Source organism: Arachis ipaensis, chromosome B8 (genome assembly GCF_059453495.1).
Source record: "Arachis ipaensis isolate K30076 ecotype BB chromosome B8, ASM5945349v1, whole genome shotgun sequence".
In the NCBI taxonomy this organism is placed as follows: Eukaryota; Viridiplantae; Streptophyta; class Magnoliopsida; order Fabales; family Fabaceae; genus Arachis; species Arachis ipaensis.
Genome location: NC_142443.1, coordinates 9,420,836 through 9,439,405, shown reverse-complemented (window position 1 = coordinate 9,439,405; position 18,570 = coordinate 9,420,836). Strand labels below are relative to the sequence as shown.

Here is an 18,570-nt window from a genome sequence, read left to right as displayed (position 1 = left end):
TCATCCGAGGGAATCAAACTCCCCTTGGGAGTCCTTTCCATCGGTCCCTTATGACCCGCCACCCTTACCAGCAGGCTCAGTTCCGTCTGTCCCGTCGTTACCATCCATTGGCAGTGATTATGAGGTGGAGCAGCCGGCTCCCATACAAGCACCAGTGGATGACACGATGGAAGCTGACAATAAACCCCATGGTTATTGGGCTATTCGCCGAATAATCATGGATTACTTGAAATCCGATATGGACACGCTCTTTGACCGACCCCCTTCTTACAGTAAATATCGTCGGGTCTTCGAGCTGGTAGTTGGACCCAATTGGAAGAATAAAGCTAGACTCGTTGAGGTATTGGCGGATATAGCCAACAACCCGGCAAATAATCCTGTAAAAGAAAGGTCGCGTCAAATAATGAACGACATCTTCGAGCGGCAAATCAAGGAACGAGATCTTGACAGCTATGAATTTGAAGAATGATAATGTGGGATTTGTTGTCTTTGGTAGTTATTTTTTAGTTCACGGCATATTTGGGTATCCCCGGGATTCGGGACCCACCCATGAAGTCATCGGGGAGCTAAATCATTCATTTCGTTTTTATGTCTTATACCGTTGCAGCTAAAATAACGCAGGGAATCAATAGGCCAGCCCCGACTCCCGGTGTTCGAACTAGTCATTAATGGTCGGCTTCATTGGTACCCTTTTCTTTTTTCGGTATGCCGCTCCGCGAGCAAGGGGCGAAAGAACCAAGTGGGCTGTGGTCATGTCAGAATTTGCACCTATTTGTATCTCTTTAGTGATCAGTCTGCTAGTTTCTTTGATCCCACTCGGTGTTCCTTTTCCCTTTGCTTCCAATAGTTGGACCTATCCAGAAAAATTGTCGGCCTACGAATGTGGTTTCGATCCTTTCGGTGATGCCAGAAGTCGTTTCGATATACGATTTTATCTTGTTTCAATTTTATTTATTATTCCTGATCCGGAAGTCACCTTTTCCTTTCCTTGGGCAGTACCTCCCAACAAGATTGATCCGTTTGGATCTTGGTCTATGATGGCCTTTTTATTGATTTTGACGATTGGATCTCTCTATGAATGGAAAAGGGGTGCTTCGGATCGGGAGTAATCACTAGTGATAGGGCAAAAATAGGGAGGAAGGACAAAGGAAAGAGCGATGCCTACATTAAATCAATTGATTCGTCATGGTAGAGAAGAAAAACGGCGCACGGACCGTACTAGAGCTTCGGATCAATGTCCCCAGAAGCAAGGAGTACGCCCGCGTGTTTCAACGAGAACACCGAAAAAACCTAATTCAGCTCCACGTAAGATAGCCAAAGTACGATTGAGCAATCGACATGATATATTTGCTCACATTCCGGGCGAAGGTCATAATTCGCAGGAACATTCTATGGTCTTAATAAGAGGAGGTAGAGTGAAAGATTTGCCAGGTGTGAAATCCCATTGTATTCGAGGAGTAAAGGATTTGTTGGGAATTCCGGATCGAAGAAGAGGCAGATCCAAATATGGTGCAGAAAAACCCAAATCGATATGAATGGAGGATGCCTCTGGAACTTCTTTTTCTCAGTCAGGAGAGGTACGAAGTCACTCGCCCCTATTCGATAAGTAAAGGAGAGGGAACAACCACAACGTTATGCCCTAAAATTGAAACGAAGCCCTTCCGAATGACCTATAATGGAGTCTAATACACTAGACAAGAAAGGGAGAAACCGGGCCGACGAAAGAATACCGCCCGTCCGATTTCTTCGTCCGGTTTTATTTTACTTTTTACAGATATTTTGTTTCTAAGTTTCCGGACTTGCCCTTCGCACGATTCTCTCAAAAAATGCTTGTTCCAATCGGAACTGCATGAAAAGTAAAAAAAAAGGTTCTCTTATTTCTAGAGAATTCCTGTTGTATGGATGAAGGAGTTCAATTGGAAATTCTTAAGCCCGGAGATGGGAAGGTGGTTTCTTGTTTGGGAATCTTATCGTTAATATGGATTCCCCATAGTCTCGGTGTCTGAGGATTTAGAGGATCCTATATATAAGCACGATATGATTTCTTCATTATAGATTTCGATATTTTTCGATAAAAAGATGGATAGGATTTCTTACTTCCACTTCCTATAGGACATGAGGGCTTCAAGCCTATGCTAAGAGAGTAAGGTTCCTGTCTCGATCCTCTTTCTTCTTTTGCTTTCCCTGCAAAACTCTTCTCGGAAATTGATTGCTTTAAACTAAACAATAAAGAAATTCTCTTCCCTTAACTTAATAGGGGCAACTCCTACTTAAAAAAAGATCTATTACTTGAAACTTGTTTTACTATTTTTTTGTGGTAGTTGTCTGGACGTGGCCTTTCTTTCATTCCTTAGGTTAGGGAGTGAGAAGGAGGGCTAAGGGGAAAAGGGTGGCCCCTTATGCGCTTTTTTAGGAGGAGAAAACTCGGCTTGGATCAAGGATGGGCTCTTGGTTACAAAAGGGAATCCACTTTTTTTCTTCCAAAACCTTTCGGTATGCCGCTCCGCGAGCAAGGAGTGCCACGCACGAGCGAAGCGAAAACAAAGCAGGGGGAATTATTCGCAGGGAGAAATCCTTTGATTGCGTATTGAATATAGATCCATGTCTTTCTTGTTCCACTAGCTAGGACAAAATTCTCAGATGTCCCTTTCGTTATTACAACCTTCTTTTTTGATGTCAAAGACCAGAAGCTATGCGCTAATTCTCATTGGATCTCGGTTGTTCTTAACAGCGATGGCTATTCATTTAAGCAGTCTACTCATGTAGTTAAGAAGTAACTCTTCAAGCATGGTAAGCAGGCACGTATGGAATGAAGGTAGGTCAATCACTCTTACTTTAACCCCCGTGCCCAGCATTGATCCCGGAGCCGGAAAGAAGGATTGTTTTTCTGTCTAGTTTAGACGGTCTTGTCTATGATGGAGTATAGAAATGTGAGATTTGTTATCTCAAGTTCAGATAGCATCAGTAACCACTTCGCCATTCTCTTAAATAGGGCAGGCTTCTCTGATTGCAACAATCGCTCTATTCCCTTTGCCTATTAGGCGAAAAGAGTAGCTGAAGCTTTAAGAAAGAAAGTGTGCTTACTTCGGGGATGAAGAATCAGTTGAACTCACTCGACTAAGAATCCTAGAAAGTGGTGCCCTTGGTTCAGTCTTTAGAGAAAGTGCTGTTGATTCGGTCCTTTCTTTCAGCAGTTGGCGCGTAATATCCATCCCCATCTGTTATTGTAACTGACTCTCTTCAATAGATGAGCCTTGGTCGTCCTATCCGCAAGAATGGCAAGCGCAGACCGGGAACCTAGGCCAATTGAAAGTCACAGCCGTTTGATAGCCCTTTTCGTAAGATCCCTTATCAATTGTCCTAATAGAGTGATTTACCTGATTAAATGAAGGCGCAGGATTTCCCACCCGTTGTAAAATAAGGGAAGTTTCCGTCCACACCTAGCTAGCATCGAAGAGCATTCATTCCGTATCCTCCATTATCCTACTTTCTTTCCTTTCCGTTTTCGAAACTAAAGAAAGAAGAAAAAAGCTAGCGCTAAGCAAAGGGCGAGGATAAACGCACAGAGAGCTTTCAAGTAAAGATGTCAGATCGAAAGTCTCCGGAATTGGATAAGAGGTGAGGTTCACCTTTCACCCTAGTGGGAAAAGAAGAAGGAGTTTATTCCCTTTGAAGAATAAATGCTTTTAAGCCCCCCTTTGTAAGTGAAGGAAAAAGAGGCTGTCTCAGATCATGGGAGAGTCATCCGTCTAAGGAGAAGAGGCGCCGAGATATTAAACAAAGGTCTTGTCACGAGCTGGGGCAACGCTTTTATCCGCATAGGATCTGGGCTCGAACCAGCGCTTTCCAGATTAAGAATCCGGATTTCCAACCTTTCAATAGTCTTAGTGCGCTTTCGATGTAGAAAATAGCGTATGTAAAGGTAAAGAAAGTAGGTAGTATGTAGGTTTGTATGATATGGGCTTCATTCCTTCAGTTGGAGTTCATGCCTTACCGATGTATATAAAAATTATCGTAGTGTAGTTCTCGTATTATAGTAGTAGGCAACAAAGTAGCTTTAACGTGAACAGCGCTTTGTCCTTTATTTATTTTATTTCTAAAGAGGCGGCAACTGCGCTGAATGATAATAAAGCCAAAAGTCCCATGCATCCTTTCTTTCTTTGGTCAACAACCAAGCACAACTCAATAGAATGAATTCTTCAAGACTCCTACATGAACTTTCTGTCTGGAGGGAATCAATTTTTCTCAATCAATCACTACACTATGTTTCAACAATTTCTCAATGCTATGTCAAGGGCCTTCCACTGGATTCGAAATTGTGGAAAACCTGAGCCTGAGGTCTTGTCTTAAAAGAGAAAGTCTCTCAAGAGTTGAGAGCATCGGACTTGACTTGGAAGAAAATATTGTATCTTCTTTCTGTTTTAGGGGGGGCCACTATTCCTTTAGTCGTTCAAGATCAAGTTCTCGCCCATTGCGATGGGATCGCTGGGATGGAAGGGCCACCAACTCCGCCAGGTATAGAACCGAAGCACCTCTTGAAGCGCCCCAACCCGCCCCAGCGGCGCCCCTACCTCAACCGGTTATTCTATTATCCCGGAATAAGAACCTCCCCTAATCTCGGACGCATTTCTAATAGATATTCTTTATTGCCGCTACGGGCTCCAGAATCTTGGGGGGGCTGACGGGTTGAACCGTCAGGTGTCCATCCATAGTCAATTAAAAATTACAAGTAGAACGGCGTGTGGAAGCTGCGTTGGTAGCGGACGGTTTTTACCCCCTTTCTATTCTTGATAGGTACCGTGACATTCGTTACTATCTCCATTCCCTGCGGGGGGGGCTGATGACGCCACGGACCTATCAGTCCTATGTCATGCAAATAATGGAGCATGGCACCCGGCAAAGCCTTCCCTATCTGCGGGTCATCCAAGCCATCCATCATTCGCATATTCTGTTAGACCGAGTGGATGGTCAATAGTTTTAACCGCAGGGAATCAATGGGCCAGCTCCGAGAATAAATAAAATAAGTGGCTCTTTTTGTTTCTATACGCAATTCACGTTAACATGCGTCTGTAGCCGTTGCAAACAGAGGTAGGAGGAGGACCAAAACCAGACAGAAAATGGAAAAGAAGAGCGACCCCTATTCAAACCGAAAGAAGTACCTCACCTTACGAAGAAGTAGTTGGAGCTGGGCTCCGAACTATGAGAGTTTGCTTTTGTATTATGTTTCTAAGAGAGGTATGATCAAATAAGGGATCAGACCGCTCCCGGTGTTCGAACTAGTCATTAATGGTCGGCTTCATTGGTATCCTTTCGATATGCGTTGCGAACACTTTCATTTTTAGCGTCTCATCTTCTCTAGAGAAGCGAAACTCGAACGGATAGAGCGGATGGTCCAACTACATAACTTTTTCTTTTTCATTACTTCTATGGTCGTGCCTCGTGGCACGGCAGCACCCTTACTATTGAAATGGTTCGTCAGTAGAGATGTTCCCACAGGTGCCCCTTTTTCCAATGGTACTCTAATTCCAATTCTTATCCCTTCATTCCCTCTTTTGGTCTATCTACATTCCAGGAAATTCAGACGCTCCATGGACGGAGCAAAAAGTGGAGTCTTGGTCAGAGCAGGCCGCCTTATTTTACTACCAGACATAATTGGGAGAAGCTCATCCGAAACTAGAGCTGGAAACGCCTCATTTCGTTTCGTTCCCGTTCTTCATTTCCTTCTTCTCGAATCCAAGGGGGACTTCTCATATTTAGAATCTTTCTGCGGTGTGCTCTGTTTACTATTCTTTCGTACTCTCTTCTCTTTACCACGCGATAGGTCAGCAAAGCGTGAGCGGGCGCAGAGAAGGAAACGCCAAAGACTTCGGCCTAACCCTAACGGGAATGAGCAAGAACGAAATGACAAGATGAGGTGCTCCGGGCACCCCCATTTAGAAAGAAGGGTCGAAGGTTTTGGGCCTGTAGCTTTCCCCGTCCCCCCTTCGTCGGGGGGTGCTTGTGTGGGGGGTGTGCCACCTGAACCTGAAATCGGGCTTGAAGCTCTCGCCTTACCAACGAGCCGACAGCTGATGGCTGTTGGTCACGACTACCACCAAAAAGCTCCAATTCAGATGAATATTGCACATTTTGGAGTGTGCATCTGTATGTTGGGTGTTCTTCTGTCGTGCGACCCGGCGGCTTATGTGCGACCTGTGGCCCACGCCTCCTATTTGTTCAGGGCGGGCGGCGTGAACTCTGACTCGATCCGGGTATTCAATCCCGCCGCTGAGATGCTCAGTTGACTCCTTAACCTTGATAGGAAGATGGCTTATTCAATAATTCGTGCATAAGGGTAAGGAACTTTGGATGAACTAATGCGAATGGGTGTAAGCCTCGCTGCTCGGAAACACCCAGTGCTGACCACACTGAGAGACACGAAAGCGCAGGTAACGCCAGTTGGCGAAGTGGCGTTAAGCATCCCTAGCGGTACGAAAAGAGAGGTCGTGATGATATCATCTACGTCCGTACCGCTCCTCGTGGAGTAGATCCCGCATCCAACCAAGTCTTTGACCAGGGAACGGGATAATTCCCACTACCGCTGGAAGGCCAGCCGGGCCGTGAGCGCGGTGGGAACGGGCTTCCCAAAAAGCCAGCCCCGGGCCGGGGTCGGCATAGAATGAAGGGGACGGCCCTAATGTTGTGTTGGCAAAGCCAACTTCTTGGGTTGCGGGCGGAGAAGAGCGGACGTGGGGACTCAGACCGGGGCGCAGCGTAACTAAGAGAGCCATTCCATTTAGGGCGAGACAGAATGGGCGGGCACGAATTGATTTTGGGAAAGCTGGTGTCCGAGCCAATTTGTAAGACGACTACAACTTCACTTATTAGATTAGTATTCGCCGCCTATCCCGAAAAAAATGGGATGAAATAGAAAGAACGCGAAGCGCTAGCGCTATAGTATATCAAGGTTTTTTTTGGGGGGGGATTTGCTTCTTCACAAGCTTATCCCCGCCCCGACCGGCAGCTGCTGGGTCCCCCCATCTCTAAATAACTAAACTTCCCCCGGTCTTCGGCCCGAGCTGTATGAGGCAGAAACTCGCCCCACGTACGGTTCGGAGGCCGAGCCCCACCCCAGCTGTAATGGTGCGGCTTAGGTCAACTAACACAAAGAGGATACAGTTCACTCAACGATTGCCTTTGGGTTCCGAACTCCATATGGGGAAGGAGCGTTGTTGTTTCCGAGGTCTCGATCATTTACATGGACCCACTTCTCATTCCATTTGTGGGAATTTTATGATCTATAAACCGTCCCTAACGAACGATCGCCTCATGTTTGAGCATGGTGAATCACTTCGTGCCGACCTGTTGCCAATAAACTTTTCGGCCTCATATGAGAATGGAAAACTTGAGCATTTTCTGCATCGGTGGATGAAGAATCGCGAACATAAGAATTTATGGTTGACCATGTTCCCAGAAAAAAGATACTTTAGAGAAACAACGAGCACGACTGAAGTGGCTATACATACAAATCCATTTACGGATAGATATGCTTCGATTGGAACTGGAAGTTCCAGAACAGGCGGCTGGTATACCACCATAATGAAACTGCCTTTTCTTTTTTTTATTCGGATAGGATTTTGGTTGGCTTCGTCGGGAGGCTCGCGTAGTTTGTTACGTCAGCTCCAAAAGGATAAGTTGCGTTGGAATCGATAAAGTTCCGTGGAATTCATAATTGCATAAAAAAAAAGAAAAGGAGTCTTCAACCCTCTATGAAAAGCTATTAATAAATTTCAAAGGCAAAGGGCCAAGGTGAGAAAGACCAAAGAAATCTGTTTCATAAATATGGTCTCCTCTTGTCATCCCGGAAAGAATATCTGCTCTGCTTGTTCACTCCCGAAACGCCTAAGCCGAATAGAGGGATATGGTGTTTACCTAAATAGAGTGGAACGGCAGCGCAAGCTCACTAGAGACTTACATACCACTAGTAGTTTTTGTTTGTGTATTGAACTTTGTTGATGCTCTCTTCTGTGGAAAGTAATGAAAATGCTTCGGTGGTCAGGCTCTTAATGTTTATATATATATTTTATGGTCCTTCCATTAACCACTCCTTGCTCCCACACCAGAAGCTACTACCCCTTCGGACCTTGTTGCTTAGTCCGTTCGTGTGGTACCTTTGACTCTTTCTGGTGCTGCGCTGCTTAAAACTAGGGTCCGTGAAGGTAAGGATTGCTTTCAATCAAAGGTAATGGACGGTCAGGAGGGTGCTGAACCCCCCTTTCCTTTCATGGTCCGGGTTTGTTTGCTTCTGCCCTTTCGATTGCGGATGCGAGAACAAACATAAGTATCACAGCTCCTTCTCGAGCAGTAAGAGCTCCCTCGTCCTATTCTTTGCCTAATATACCCGCTCTTCAAGAGTTAACTCTTTTGTGCATTGGTGTATTTTTACTATGGATTCAATTCCTTCAATGTGAACAAAATAGGATTGGATTGATGGACAGAATCCTTTCGACATGGTCTTCTCTCTCTTTCCTATTGCTATTGGGATCCCTTTCATATTCATATTCAATAAATAGATTGCCTCTATCCATTTCTCCCTCTCTACTTCAAAGGGCGGGGAGGTAGGATGGAGGGCCCGGCCCGTACTCTAGAGCTAGTTTGACTTAGTGTACAGGACAGTGGTATGTGTGTCAGGGGAAAAAATCCAAAAACTAGAATGTGTTTTCTGCTGCTATCAGGAGTTCGTGACCCAAGGAGCTACTTCTTCGTTGAGCTATGACCTTCTTGCCGCCACACCCGGCTTTCCTAACGGTAAGGCTACCATGGGGCCACCCACCCCATCTCGATGAAAATACACGCCTACCCCGGACCCTGACGTGAACGAAGCTCCAATGAGTCGCTCCTCGCTGGAATCCGTCAATTCATCTACTCACTACCTACGAAATAACTTATCCTCGGCCCCTCCTCATTCTCTACGCCATACCTGTCCAAAACTTGCTAGCCGACACCAGCTACCGCAAAGGGTTCAGTTGGTGGGTTGAAATCTCGTCACTTCTTTTGAAAGTCAAAAACGGAGTTTGGTTGCTCGTTCTAGTGCTGAAGCAGAGTACAGGGCGGACGCGAAGGCCCCAGGCCGGGATTTTCCCCTAAAGAGTAACACACTCGGAGAGGGGGTTTCCTTCCATTCATAAGCCCGAGTATCACGATCCAAAAAAAGTTGCCCGAAGTGACTATAGACAGAGCCATATAGATAGTTTCGTTTTTTTTTTCCGAGACGAGAGAAGTAGCAACCGTGGACCTAGCTCACAGAAGAAGGGGACTAGTTGCGACAGGAAAGAGGGAACATGGTGTTGTGCTTCTTACCTATGATGATTCCGCATTTGCCCGGTCAAGCTTATTACTGGCAGGCGAGACCGATCGATTGAAGTTCATAGCCCCGAAGCGAAGTAAGCCGGAGCTTCGAGGTCATAAGCCCATCCGCGATTCCCTCACTCGCTAGCAACCAAAGCAAATGGGATTCTTCGATTCCCTTCTCTTCCGGTTAGCAACTAACTGGCTCTCGTACTCGGTACTCTATCCTCTTCCCATTGAATTCTATTACATGACCACATTGAATAGGCTAGGAAAGGAATAGAATCTTAGTTAGGAGAACACCCCCTTTCTTTTAGTTTATAATAGCAATGGGAAGTCCACTTTGCTACATAATGCCCTTACCTTAGTCAACCACCAAGACCGAAACCCGCCCTTTCCTAAGCCAATGCTGCCCACGTTCTCTAAAAAATGGCTACCCCCCAAAAAAAGGTAGCACACTAATCTCCGTCACCCTCGTGTCAGGTCTGGCTTAACCTTATTCCCGCCAGTTCCGTCACTCTCTTTTCTTTCAATGGCATCTGCTTTCAAAGCCTTTTTTCCCACCCTGCTTGCAACAGTAGATCCTGTTGATTCGGTTGAAGCAGAACAACCACCAATAGTTGCATCCATTAAAGACCAATCACCGGCTTAAAGGGGATAAAGACCCTTCATTGCTAGCTTCCTTGCCGATTGAGAGAAGGCACCGAAGCCCTACTCGAAGGCCTTGAATGCTAGTCTTACTTTGAGCTATAAGGAAAGGAGAAGATAACGGAGCACTTAGCCTTACTTAATTGGATCCATGTGCGTGCCCAGGATCAAGGGCTATGCCTCTATATAAGAGGATGAGGATCAGACCTAAGAAAGGCAGGCGGCCTAATTCCAATCAAGGAGAAATTCCCCCAGAAAGCATAGAGCCTTAGTTACCCGCGGGTCATAAGCTGGTAATCCGTGAAAGAGCAAGAACTTTCAGGTGAAAGACCCTCACTCGAACTCAGTAGGAACACGCACGAAAGAGGCTTCCCGAGCTGCTGCCCTTACCTTCTTCCTTCCTTGGGAGGGGTCGCTAGCACATTAGAATGCGAGTTCGGATGCGGGATTCTCTAAAATTAGATTTCGTGAGATTAGACGTGGCATTAGCGGTCTATTAGGAATAATATAGGAATAAGTGGTCCTTGCAAGAATGGCTTTTTTTCTATTCGTTGAGGTACTTTTCACTCTTTTGAGGATGTAACAAGTGTCCTTCTTTCCAGTCCGCTAGCAGTCCATGCCTAACAGCCTTCGAAGCCGTATCAGGGCCAATTCCCTTTCTTTGAGATTCAGACTCAGGTGAGAGGGAAGGAATTAGGTTGCAGGGGAGCTCCATTCCCGATCGTCTTTGTAGGAGAAGCCTTTGAGAAATTTTCCTATTACCTGCAGCCCGGGGACAATTCCTTTGTATCGAGGGGCTTTCTTTCCTACTCAGCTTGGGCTGTAAGTTAGCCGGACATACCGCTTACATGCTATTGTAATCGGCAAGCTCCCTACCAACTCCAATTCGGTCTATGTTCAGTTAGTGCTCACCCGACCATTCCTCTCTCGTACTCTCCAAAACAATATTTATTTCGATCTTATCTTAATGGGGCCTTTCTCTTCTGCCCCTTTGATCTCTTGTGCCGTTACCGGTGTGAATTACAATTCCGACGTGCCTCATCTATCAGCTCTGGGAGAACATCCATGAACATTCCTGCGCTGATTCACATCGGTCATTGGCGACTGCTTTCTTAGTATGGCATCTTTGTTCGCTGTCCACTGGCGGTTTCGTATATAAGAAAAAGGCTTTCATTTAGGAGCGCTGTTTTCTGTCTTTTTAGAATATAGGAAGGGGATGAGCTACCTAGACCTTTGTATGTACGGGTCTCGGTAATTGAAGAGAGAAGATAGGAAAAAGACAGAGGAGTACGCGAAACTGCCATTCTATGCTCAACCTTCTGACCACGAACACCAAAGACAGATAAATAGAGGACTTGAACCTGTAATGTGTACTTAAGGGCTAGATAGACAGATGCCCTCCTATCTTCCTTCTTTACTGGACCAAAAGATGGATAGATCTAATACGTGAATAGTTTTGATCACAGGTAGCGAAACCAAGAAAGAAAGGATTCGCGAGTGGTGCCTCTTTCCTCTCTATTTTCTGAGATTTCTTCGCCAATACCTTTTTTTTAGCGCTGCTACCTTTTCCCAGTCCACGCCCAATCAGAGTCGTAAGTGTGCCTGCACATTCCAATTGCAGCCTTCTTTGACGAAATGGATGCTTTAGGGGAAGGAGGGACTTCACTAAAGATGGTCTGTCTGCGCGCCAGGAAGGGAAGGCTTCCGTGCAGGTAGTTAAAGCCTGGGATCCTGTCCCTTGGACGACTTTAGTAATGGGAGAAAGGCAACTGGGCCCTGCAGTGGTAGAACCTGGTGAACCGGGCGTACTACTTCCCCCCTTCCGGTCGAGCGTCTTCAAACCTTCTGTTTTGCTTCTCTTATGATTTTTCTTGTTTGTCATTCGATAGAGTCGTCGCAGCTTGCGAGTTTGAGGGACCGACACCGGACAGGCAGACCTCGAATCGTTGGATCCGGTAAGTAAAAAAAAGGGTAGCCCCGGCTTGGGGCTGGATTGAATCCTTTTTTCCGTTTATCGATGTGATCCTTGTCATCACGCAGTTATGACCTGTTATAGCCTGCAGTCAGTCATGTGCGGGGGTTAAGAGAGAGATCGGAGAATCTTGATGGAGTCTATTCAGATGCCTAAAGTCTTAGAATCGAAGGCTCGGGAAGCATTCTCTCTGTCCCTCCGTATCTGACCCACCACCCTTGCTCTAAGATCTCACTTCGCGGCGAAGCTCGTTCGGTTCGGAGCGCGCTTAAAGAAAGCAAAGACAGAGTAATAGCTTTCCTTAGTTGATGTTAAACCCACTTAAAAAAAACCTAACAATCACTAAAGAGTCACTCTTACCTTTCCTAGAAGAGAAAGCAAAGCAACAGAATGCTATCAGTGATTCAATCGATTCCTAACATCGTCTTTTTCCTTTTTATTTTAAGGAAGCGAAGCTTAACTCCGCTAAATAGGGCTATTCACATAGCGAGAGGGAAAGGAGGGTTCAGCCACTAGACTAAATGCAGTGAGTAGCTTTATGCTCTTGAATATGACTCTCACTGGGCAATAGAAGGAAGTTAGTCTCTAATCCCCACCTAGGACAGTCACCATAGAACTTTACTTCTTAGCAAGGTAGCAGCAAAGGAGGAAGCAAGAACTCTTCTCTCACCCGAAGGCGAGTGAGTGCACTACATTGAGTAGGAATTCGGAATAGAATAAGCTTTGTGTCCTAACCAGATGCCGCGGGGCGAAAAGGGGTGCTTTAGATAAACTAGGCAGGATCACTTGGCTAACTTTCCTACTCTGATAGCATCTCTGAACGGCCTCAAGTAACGAAGGAATGAATCTATTAAGTGGGAAAGAGCCCTCGTAAGGCCTCTCTCATCCCTTGCAGCTAACTAATGGCAGCCCCTTTCTTGCTCCTGTTTACCGTATTATTACTCTTCCACTAGAGGATTGGTTAGACCGATTGGACAGCTTTCAAAGACGGCTCTATTTGACCTGACCTACTTCGAATCCCTGTGGAAGAATAGAATCATAAAAGCGAGGCGATCGGCAGTGAGCAGCAGGAAGAGCAGTCCGTACCACAAGCTGTACGTTCAGCGATTCTGATATCAAGCTGATGACGCAAGAAAGGATAGCTTCTTTACAATGAAGATAGTCCCTTTTGGACCTTAAATAGCTTTTTCATTCTGCCTGGAAGGCATTGGAAGTTGTCTGCGAGTCCTGATAGAAGACCCTGTCCCTGCCAACTCACTTGAGAGTGCTCTGAGCTCCAGCTCCCCTCTCTTTGAACTACCTCTGGAAATAGCAAAAAGAAGAGATGCTTTCACACTTGCTTCCTAACTCCCCAGCTACCTAGCTACCAGACTCCTGCTCCTAACTCATCAGTGAGATCTTCCCTGATCTATAGATTCCTTTCCCGTTGGCTAGTTATTGAGCTATTGAGTTTTCCTTAACAAAAGGAAGCTTCCTTGTGTGCTAAAAAATCTAGAATTAGGATCTACTTTAGACCAACTCGCTGAAACTACAAGCCAAGGAAAGACTACCAGCTGATGAAAGAAGGTCGGAGTCGTGAACAGGAAAAGCGATCCGAGTAATCACGTTGGATGATCACGTCTGTCTTTTTTCCCTTGCAAAGACAAAGACCAGATTTGTCCCACCCGGGGATCTGACCCCCTTGATCCTCCTCTAGGACTCGCGCTTTAATAAGCTCACTCGTGCCATTTGACCTCGTCCTACTCAAGGAAAGGGCTCTTTCTATTCCGCACCGGGAATTCCTATCCAATTCGATTAGTAAACTGATGATTCTAGAGCAAATCCATCTCAAATCCTCCAGAAGTTATGCTCAACAGGAAAGTCATTAAGAAGTGCCACAGCACTCTTGCTATTGATCGGACATTCACAATAGCATTACCTGAATGGAATGGCAGCAGTCTTCTTAGTCCCAATCCCTGCGCATTCAAGAACAAGCCCATCTAGGAAGATAGAATCCCTTGGGTACGAACTAGCATTCGATTCTGTGTACGTGGGAAACTCTTGATCCTTAAAAGAGAAAGAGGGCATTCTCCGCATCAACAATTTGACTTCCTTGCCCTAAAGCTCGCTGGCTTTCCAAAACAGCCTAACAGGATTGGTGAAACTGGATTGGTTGGATGCTTCTTGACGGCTCTCTAGTAAGCTCCAGCTATGGATAGTTCGAGGAAGGTGATTCCCTATCGATCGATACCATTAAAGGGAAAAATCGTGAATAACTAATACGAACAGCGGCAGAATAGGAGCCGAAAGCCAGAGCTGACTTTCACGAATCAAGCCCGGTAAGGTTACCTGCGTTCTTCACGGCTAACTGATGTTAACCTAGGGGCTCTTTCACGTTCGCACTTTCAGGAAAGAATCCCTGCCAGCGCTCTTTGCTTAACCTAACCGGCCAGAAGGTTCCTTTACTGATAGCCGACCAGAGATCTAAGGTTAGTTAGTTCTCTTTTCTCCGTCCTACCGATAAGAGCTAGCTCAAGTAAGCGTAATGGCATAAGAGAGCAGTAAGAGCTTAGTATCATAGCAGCACATACAGAGTGCCAGTTCTTTTGAGTTCCCATAGCATGCTTCTTGTTCTATCGTTGAATTTCCTCGTTTAAAGATCTCGCGCAATCTAGGTTTGAGCTCTGATTTGATCTCGATGCCCGGTGGCAAAGGGAGCGAAGCGACAACCGCGACTATGTTCCTCGTGTGGAAGAAAGAAAATGGAAGTTCTGGACCCTGTACCTTACGGCTTGCGGAAGAGCTGTTCGTTACTATAGATGCATCTGATCTGAGCAGCGGATCATGATGCCGGGGATTTGTTCACAGCGGAAGAAGTTGGGACTACCTCAAATGGATCTGACAACTATGTTTAACACACCCAAATCGATCTTTTTAGCTGCCATATTCGATTCCTGTGTCTCTACTGATTGGAGTGCTCTGCCAAAGAAGTGGTTTGATCCAAAGTCGGCATGCAAAAATCTAAGGCTGTTGAGCTCTTTTTCCGAGGACGATCCCCTAATTGCTAGTCCGAATCAAGGGCCAAAGTCCGATTGGACTGAAGCTGTTCGACTGAAAGGCGGATCTCCTGACTCGACTAAAAAAGAATGGAAGTCGGATTCGCTAACCTTTGGGCCGGAGTCATTCACACCAACTGATGCCAGACTTCTTTAGTCTCATGCTCCTAGAAGGCTTTTAGAGACTCCACCTATTGTGATCCAAAGTGCAGCCTATACGTTCAAGCCCGAGCTAGTCTTCTTACCACCTAGCTACTTCACAGTGTCCTTTCCTTCCTTTTGCGTACTCTTCTGTCTTTTTCCTATCTTCTCTCTTCAATTACCGAGACCCGTACATACAAAGGTCTAGGTAGCTCATCTCCTTCTAAGAAGTCAGATCTCCTTCCTATATTCTAAAAAGAAGAAGAGCCTTTCTTAACTCTGGAATTGTAAGGCATTTAGGAGTGCTGTTTTACTAGAAATATCGTATGAGATATAAACTTTACTTCACCGAAAGGGCAGGTCTTTCTTTTTATTGCTGATCTTATCAAGTACGGGATTTGCTTCTATAAGCCACCGCCCAATAGAGCTTAGCCATGTGTGGATCGAAATGGTCTCGCGAAGCCGGTCACCGGTAGGTCTAAGAACGGATTTCAAGCTTGATAAGCTGCAAACCAAACCAGACAATCCATTCCTTCAGTAGGTGGATCCTGAAATCTTATTTGGGAGCAAGGGAGGTGAAGTGATCCCTAATTCCCTATCACTAGAGAAAATAGGAATCGAATTTCACTAAATGAAGGATCCGAAGGTAAAAGAAAAGTATAAATTACCAAAAAGCCCCGATCTAGCCCTGATCTAAGGTGAAAAGCGAGTCGATCTGGTATCCAATATCAAATGGAAGTCGTATCACCCTTGACATAACAGGGTTTCGGTCCCATTTCTTCTTGCCATAGAGGTCGAAGCTTCTTTTCCTGTTCCCAGGAGTGAACATAGGTGGGCCTTAGCTAGTGGCTTCAACCCGCTCTTCAGCAACTAAGAAAGAATATGATTTGCCTTCCTGCAGACATGGACTTTTACAGTCACTATTGGGTCCCATCCCGGGGCTTCTCAGGGGGATTACGGGCTCTTTGGGAAACAAACTCTTGTTTGTGATCTTCGTATCCTATACCCCCATTTGTGGCTTTCCCGGTTACAAGGATTGCACCTCGTCAAGGCTTTCTTCTCAACATAATGTTTCACCGTCCTCGAGTCGATCTAGCAGGACAAGTAGTTCGAGTCTGCTTTTCTGTTCAAGAGGGAAGAAAGCCAAAGCTCTTTTTCCAGAATCACAGGGGATGCAATAAGAAATGAGAATTCCTGATGTATTTGACCCCGAAGTGCCATTGGCGCATTAGAAGTTTTGACAAAGCCCCAGTCTAAGGCTAAAGGGCGGTCTCCACAGTCTCCAATTTGGTCTCCAATGGAAGTCGTATCATCTCCTTGACATTCTTATTACAGAGGGCCCTCTTTCCTAAATGAAGTGGTTTGAGCCCCATTTCACTAGTTCTGGTAAGGACTCGCACTCCCCAATTCTCATGTCTTAAGCACGATGGATTGGTTCTATTTTTCAATAACTGAAGTACGTAAGAAAGGGACATGATAGCTTCGACGATTCCCTTTTGGATTCATTGATGTCCCTGTTTCAGGAAAGATGCTCGGGTCTGGTCTAGTGTATCGATTCGGCTAAGAAAACCAAGACTCTGCTTTTACTGAGAATCTTTTCGATTAAATGATCAACTTCAACGAGATTTCCACAACGAGATATCATCTCAGTGCCAAAACCGACGATGAGACTTGAAGAAGCATATATCATCGTTCGCAGTAATTTGCCCGGAATTCGATTCTATGACCACCTTTCCAAAAGGAAAGAAAGTCGCAAGAAAAGGTTAGGTTAGGAGGAGCTAGAGCTAACACTAGGGATCAGACCAGATCCTAAAATGGCGTATGAAATGATTATGGTCTATCTAGTACAGTATGATCGATCAAGTCATTCACTTCGCTAGGTCTTTCGATTAGAGCGGGTAGTTGAAATGGCTCTGCTTTCCAGTTTCCTTTGTGCATCTTTCTTTCTTTTCCCATGTCTTTCTTGGTTGGTAAACCCAACTGGCGATTTACAACAAACAATCTATAGTCAAACATAAGTCCTGCGGGCTTGCTTTTAACCATACCTGGTTCAGTCTGTATGGAGGGAATCATTTTTTCTCAATCAAGACCATGTCAGAGATTTTTTCAGTTTTTGTGCTTGGCTTTTGCTTCTGTTTTTACGTAAGCGTAAACACTTGGCACGCTTATAGGATTATCCAGATAAATGAAAGATTACAGAAGCCCATGACATTTAAAATAACTTGGAAAGACGGGTTGGTGATAACCCCGTGGGAACGGCCTATTGGTCCCACCCACGGCCCATCTGACCCTTCTTCGCCTTCGGGTTCTCCTGTTAAGGATGCCCTGGATCTAGCGCAAGATGTTCCCCACAGCCCCCTTGATCAATTTGCCATTAAGTCATTTCTTGATATGAGGGTAGGATACTTGTATATCTCATTCACAAATCCCGCTTTCTTTATGCTGCTAACTCTCGGTTTGGTCTTCCTGCTGTTTCATTTGGTTACTAAAAAGGGCGGAGGAAAGTCAGTACCAAATGCTTGGCAATCCTTGGTAGAGCTTATTTATGATTTCGTGCCGAACCTGGTAAACGAACAAATAGGTGGTCTTTCCGGAAATGTGAAACAAAAGTTTTTCCCTTGCATCTCGGTCACTTTTACTTTTTCGTTATTTTGTAATCTCCAGGGTATGATACCTTATAGCTTCACAGTTACAAGTCATTTTCTCATTACTTTGGGTCTCTCATTTTCCATTTTTATTGGCATTACTCCAGTTATTGCTGATGTCCAGTCATCCACATTGGAATTCCTTGGAAAAGAAGGCTAACTGCTTGTTGGCTGGGAGCTGTATGAGCGGTAAGTCTATTAGCACGATGATTCTTCTTCGCCTTTATTATGTGCTATTCTTCTATCATCTTTCTCGAAAAGCCAACAAAGGGACCCCCAACCATGGGAGGATATAGCGCAGCGCCTTGTTTTGGAAAGTCCAAATAAAGAAGCTGGTGTAGGCGCGACAAGAGCAGACTTCCAACGTCTGCTTGGAGAATTACACAATCCAACAAAAAGCGACGTCTATCTTCGGGTTTTACAAGCTCTCGAGAAGCATCCCCGCTAATGGGGCAACCGTTACTCTTGGACAAATTCGCCAGAACACGAGGGCTACAAAATGTTTTTTTTGCGTCTGTAGCCGTTGCAAACGGAGGTAGGAGGAGGCCCAAAATCAGACAGAAAATGGAAAGAAAAGAAGTCGATCCCCCTAACTTCATCAATGAGGGCTATTATCAGGAATCTGGAATGAGACTAATCCCACTTTCTATTGATTACATACATCACATAGACGTCAAATTCATCTGCTGTGTTGCACTTAAGAGATTCTCATATGATAATAGTAATAATAACAAAAGTAACGGACAAAAATAAAAAGCAAAAAAAGAAAAAATAAATAAAACCTAGTGTTGTTGTAGATTCG

General features: G+C 45.2%; 1 protein-coding gene and 1 pseudogene across 2 annotated transcripts; both read left to right on the top strand.

The window, feature by feature from the left end:
• Positions 1–2,753: 2,753 nt before the first annotated feature.
• Positions 2,754–7,731, top strand: LOC148547144 (LOW protein: cytochrome C biogenesis ccmF-like protein). The gene has a single exon (XM_088496736.1). The coding sequence runs from the start codon at positions 5,388–5,390 to the stop codon at positions 6,282–6,284; it is 897 nt and encodes a 298-aa protein (XP_088352862.1). The 5' UTR covers positions 2,754–5,387; the 3' UTR covers positions 6,285–7,731.
• On the top strand, positions 6,356–7,731 carry LOC148547143 (uncharacterized; annotated as a pseudogene). Its single transcript, XR_015895549.1, has one exon. The product of XR_015895549.1 is annotated as an uncharacterized LOC148547143 (transcript).
• Positions 7,732–18,570: the final 10,839 nt, after the last annotated feature.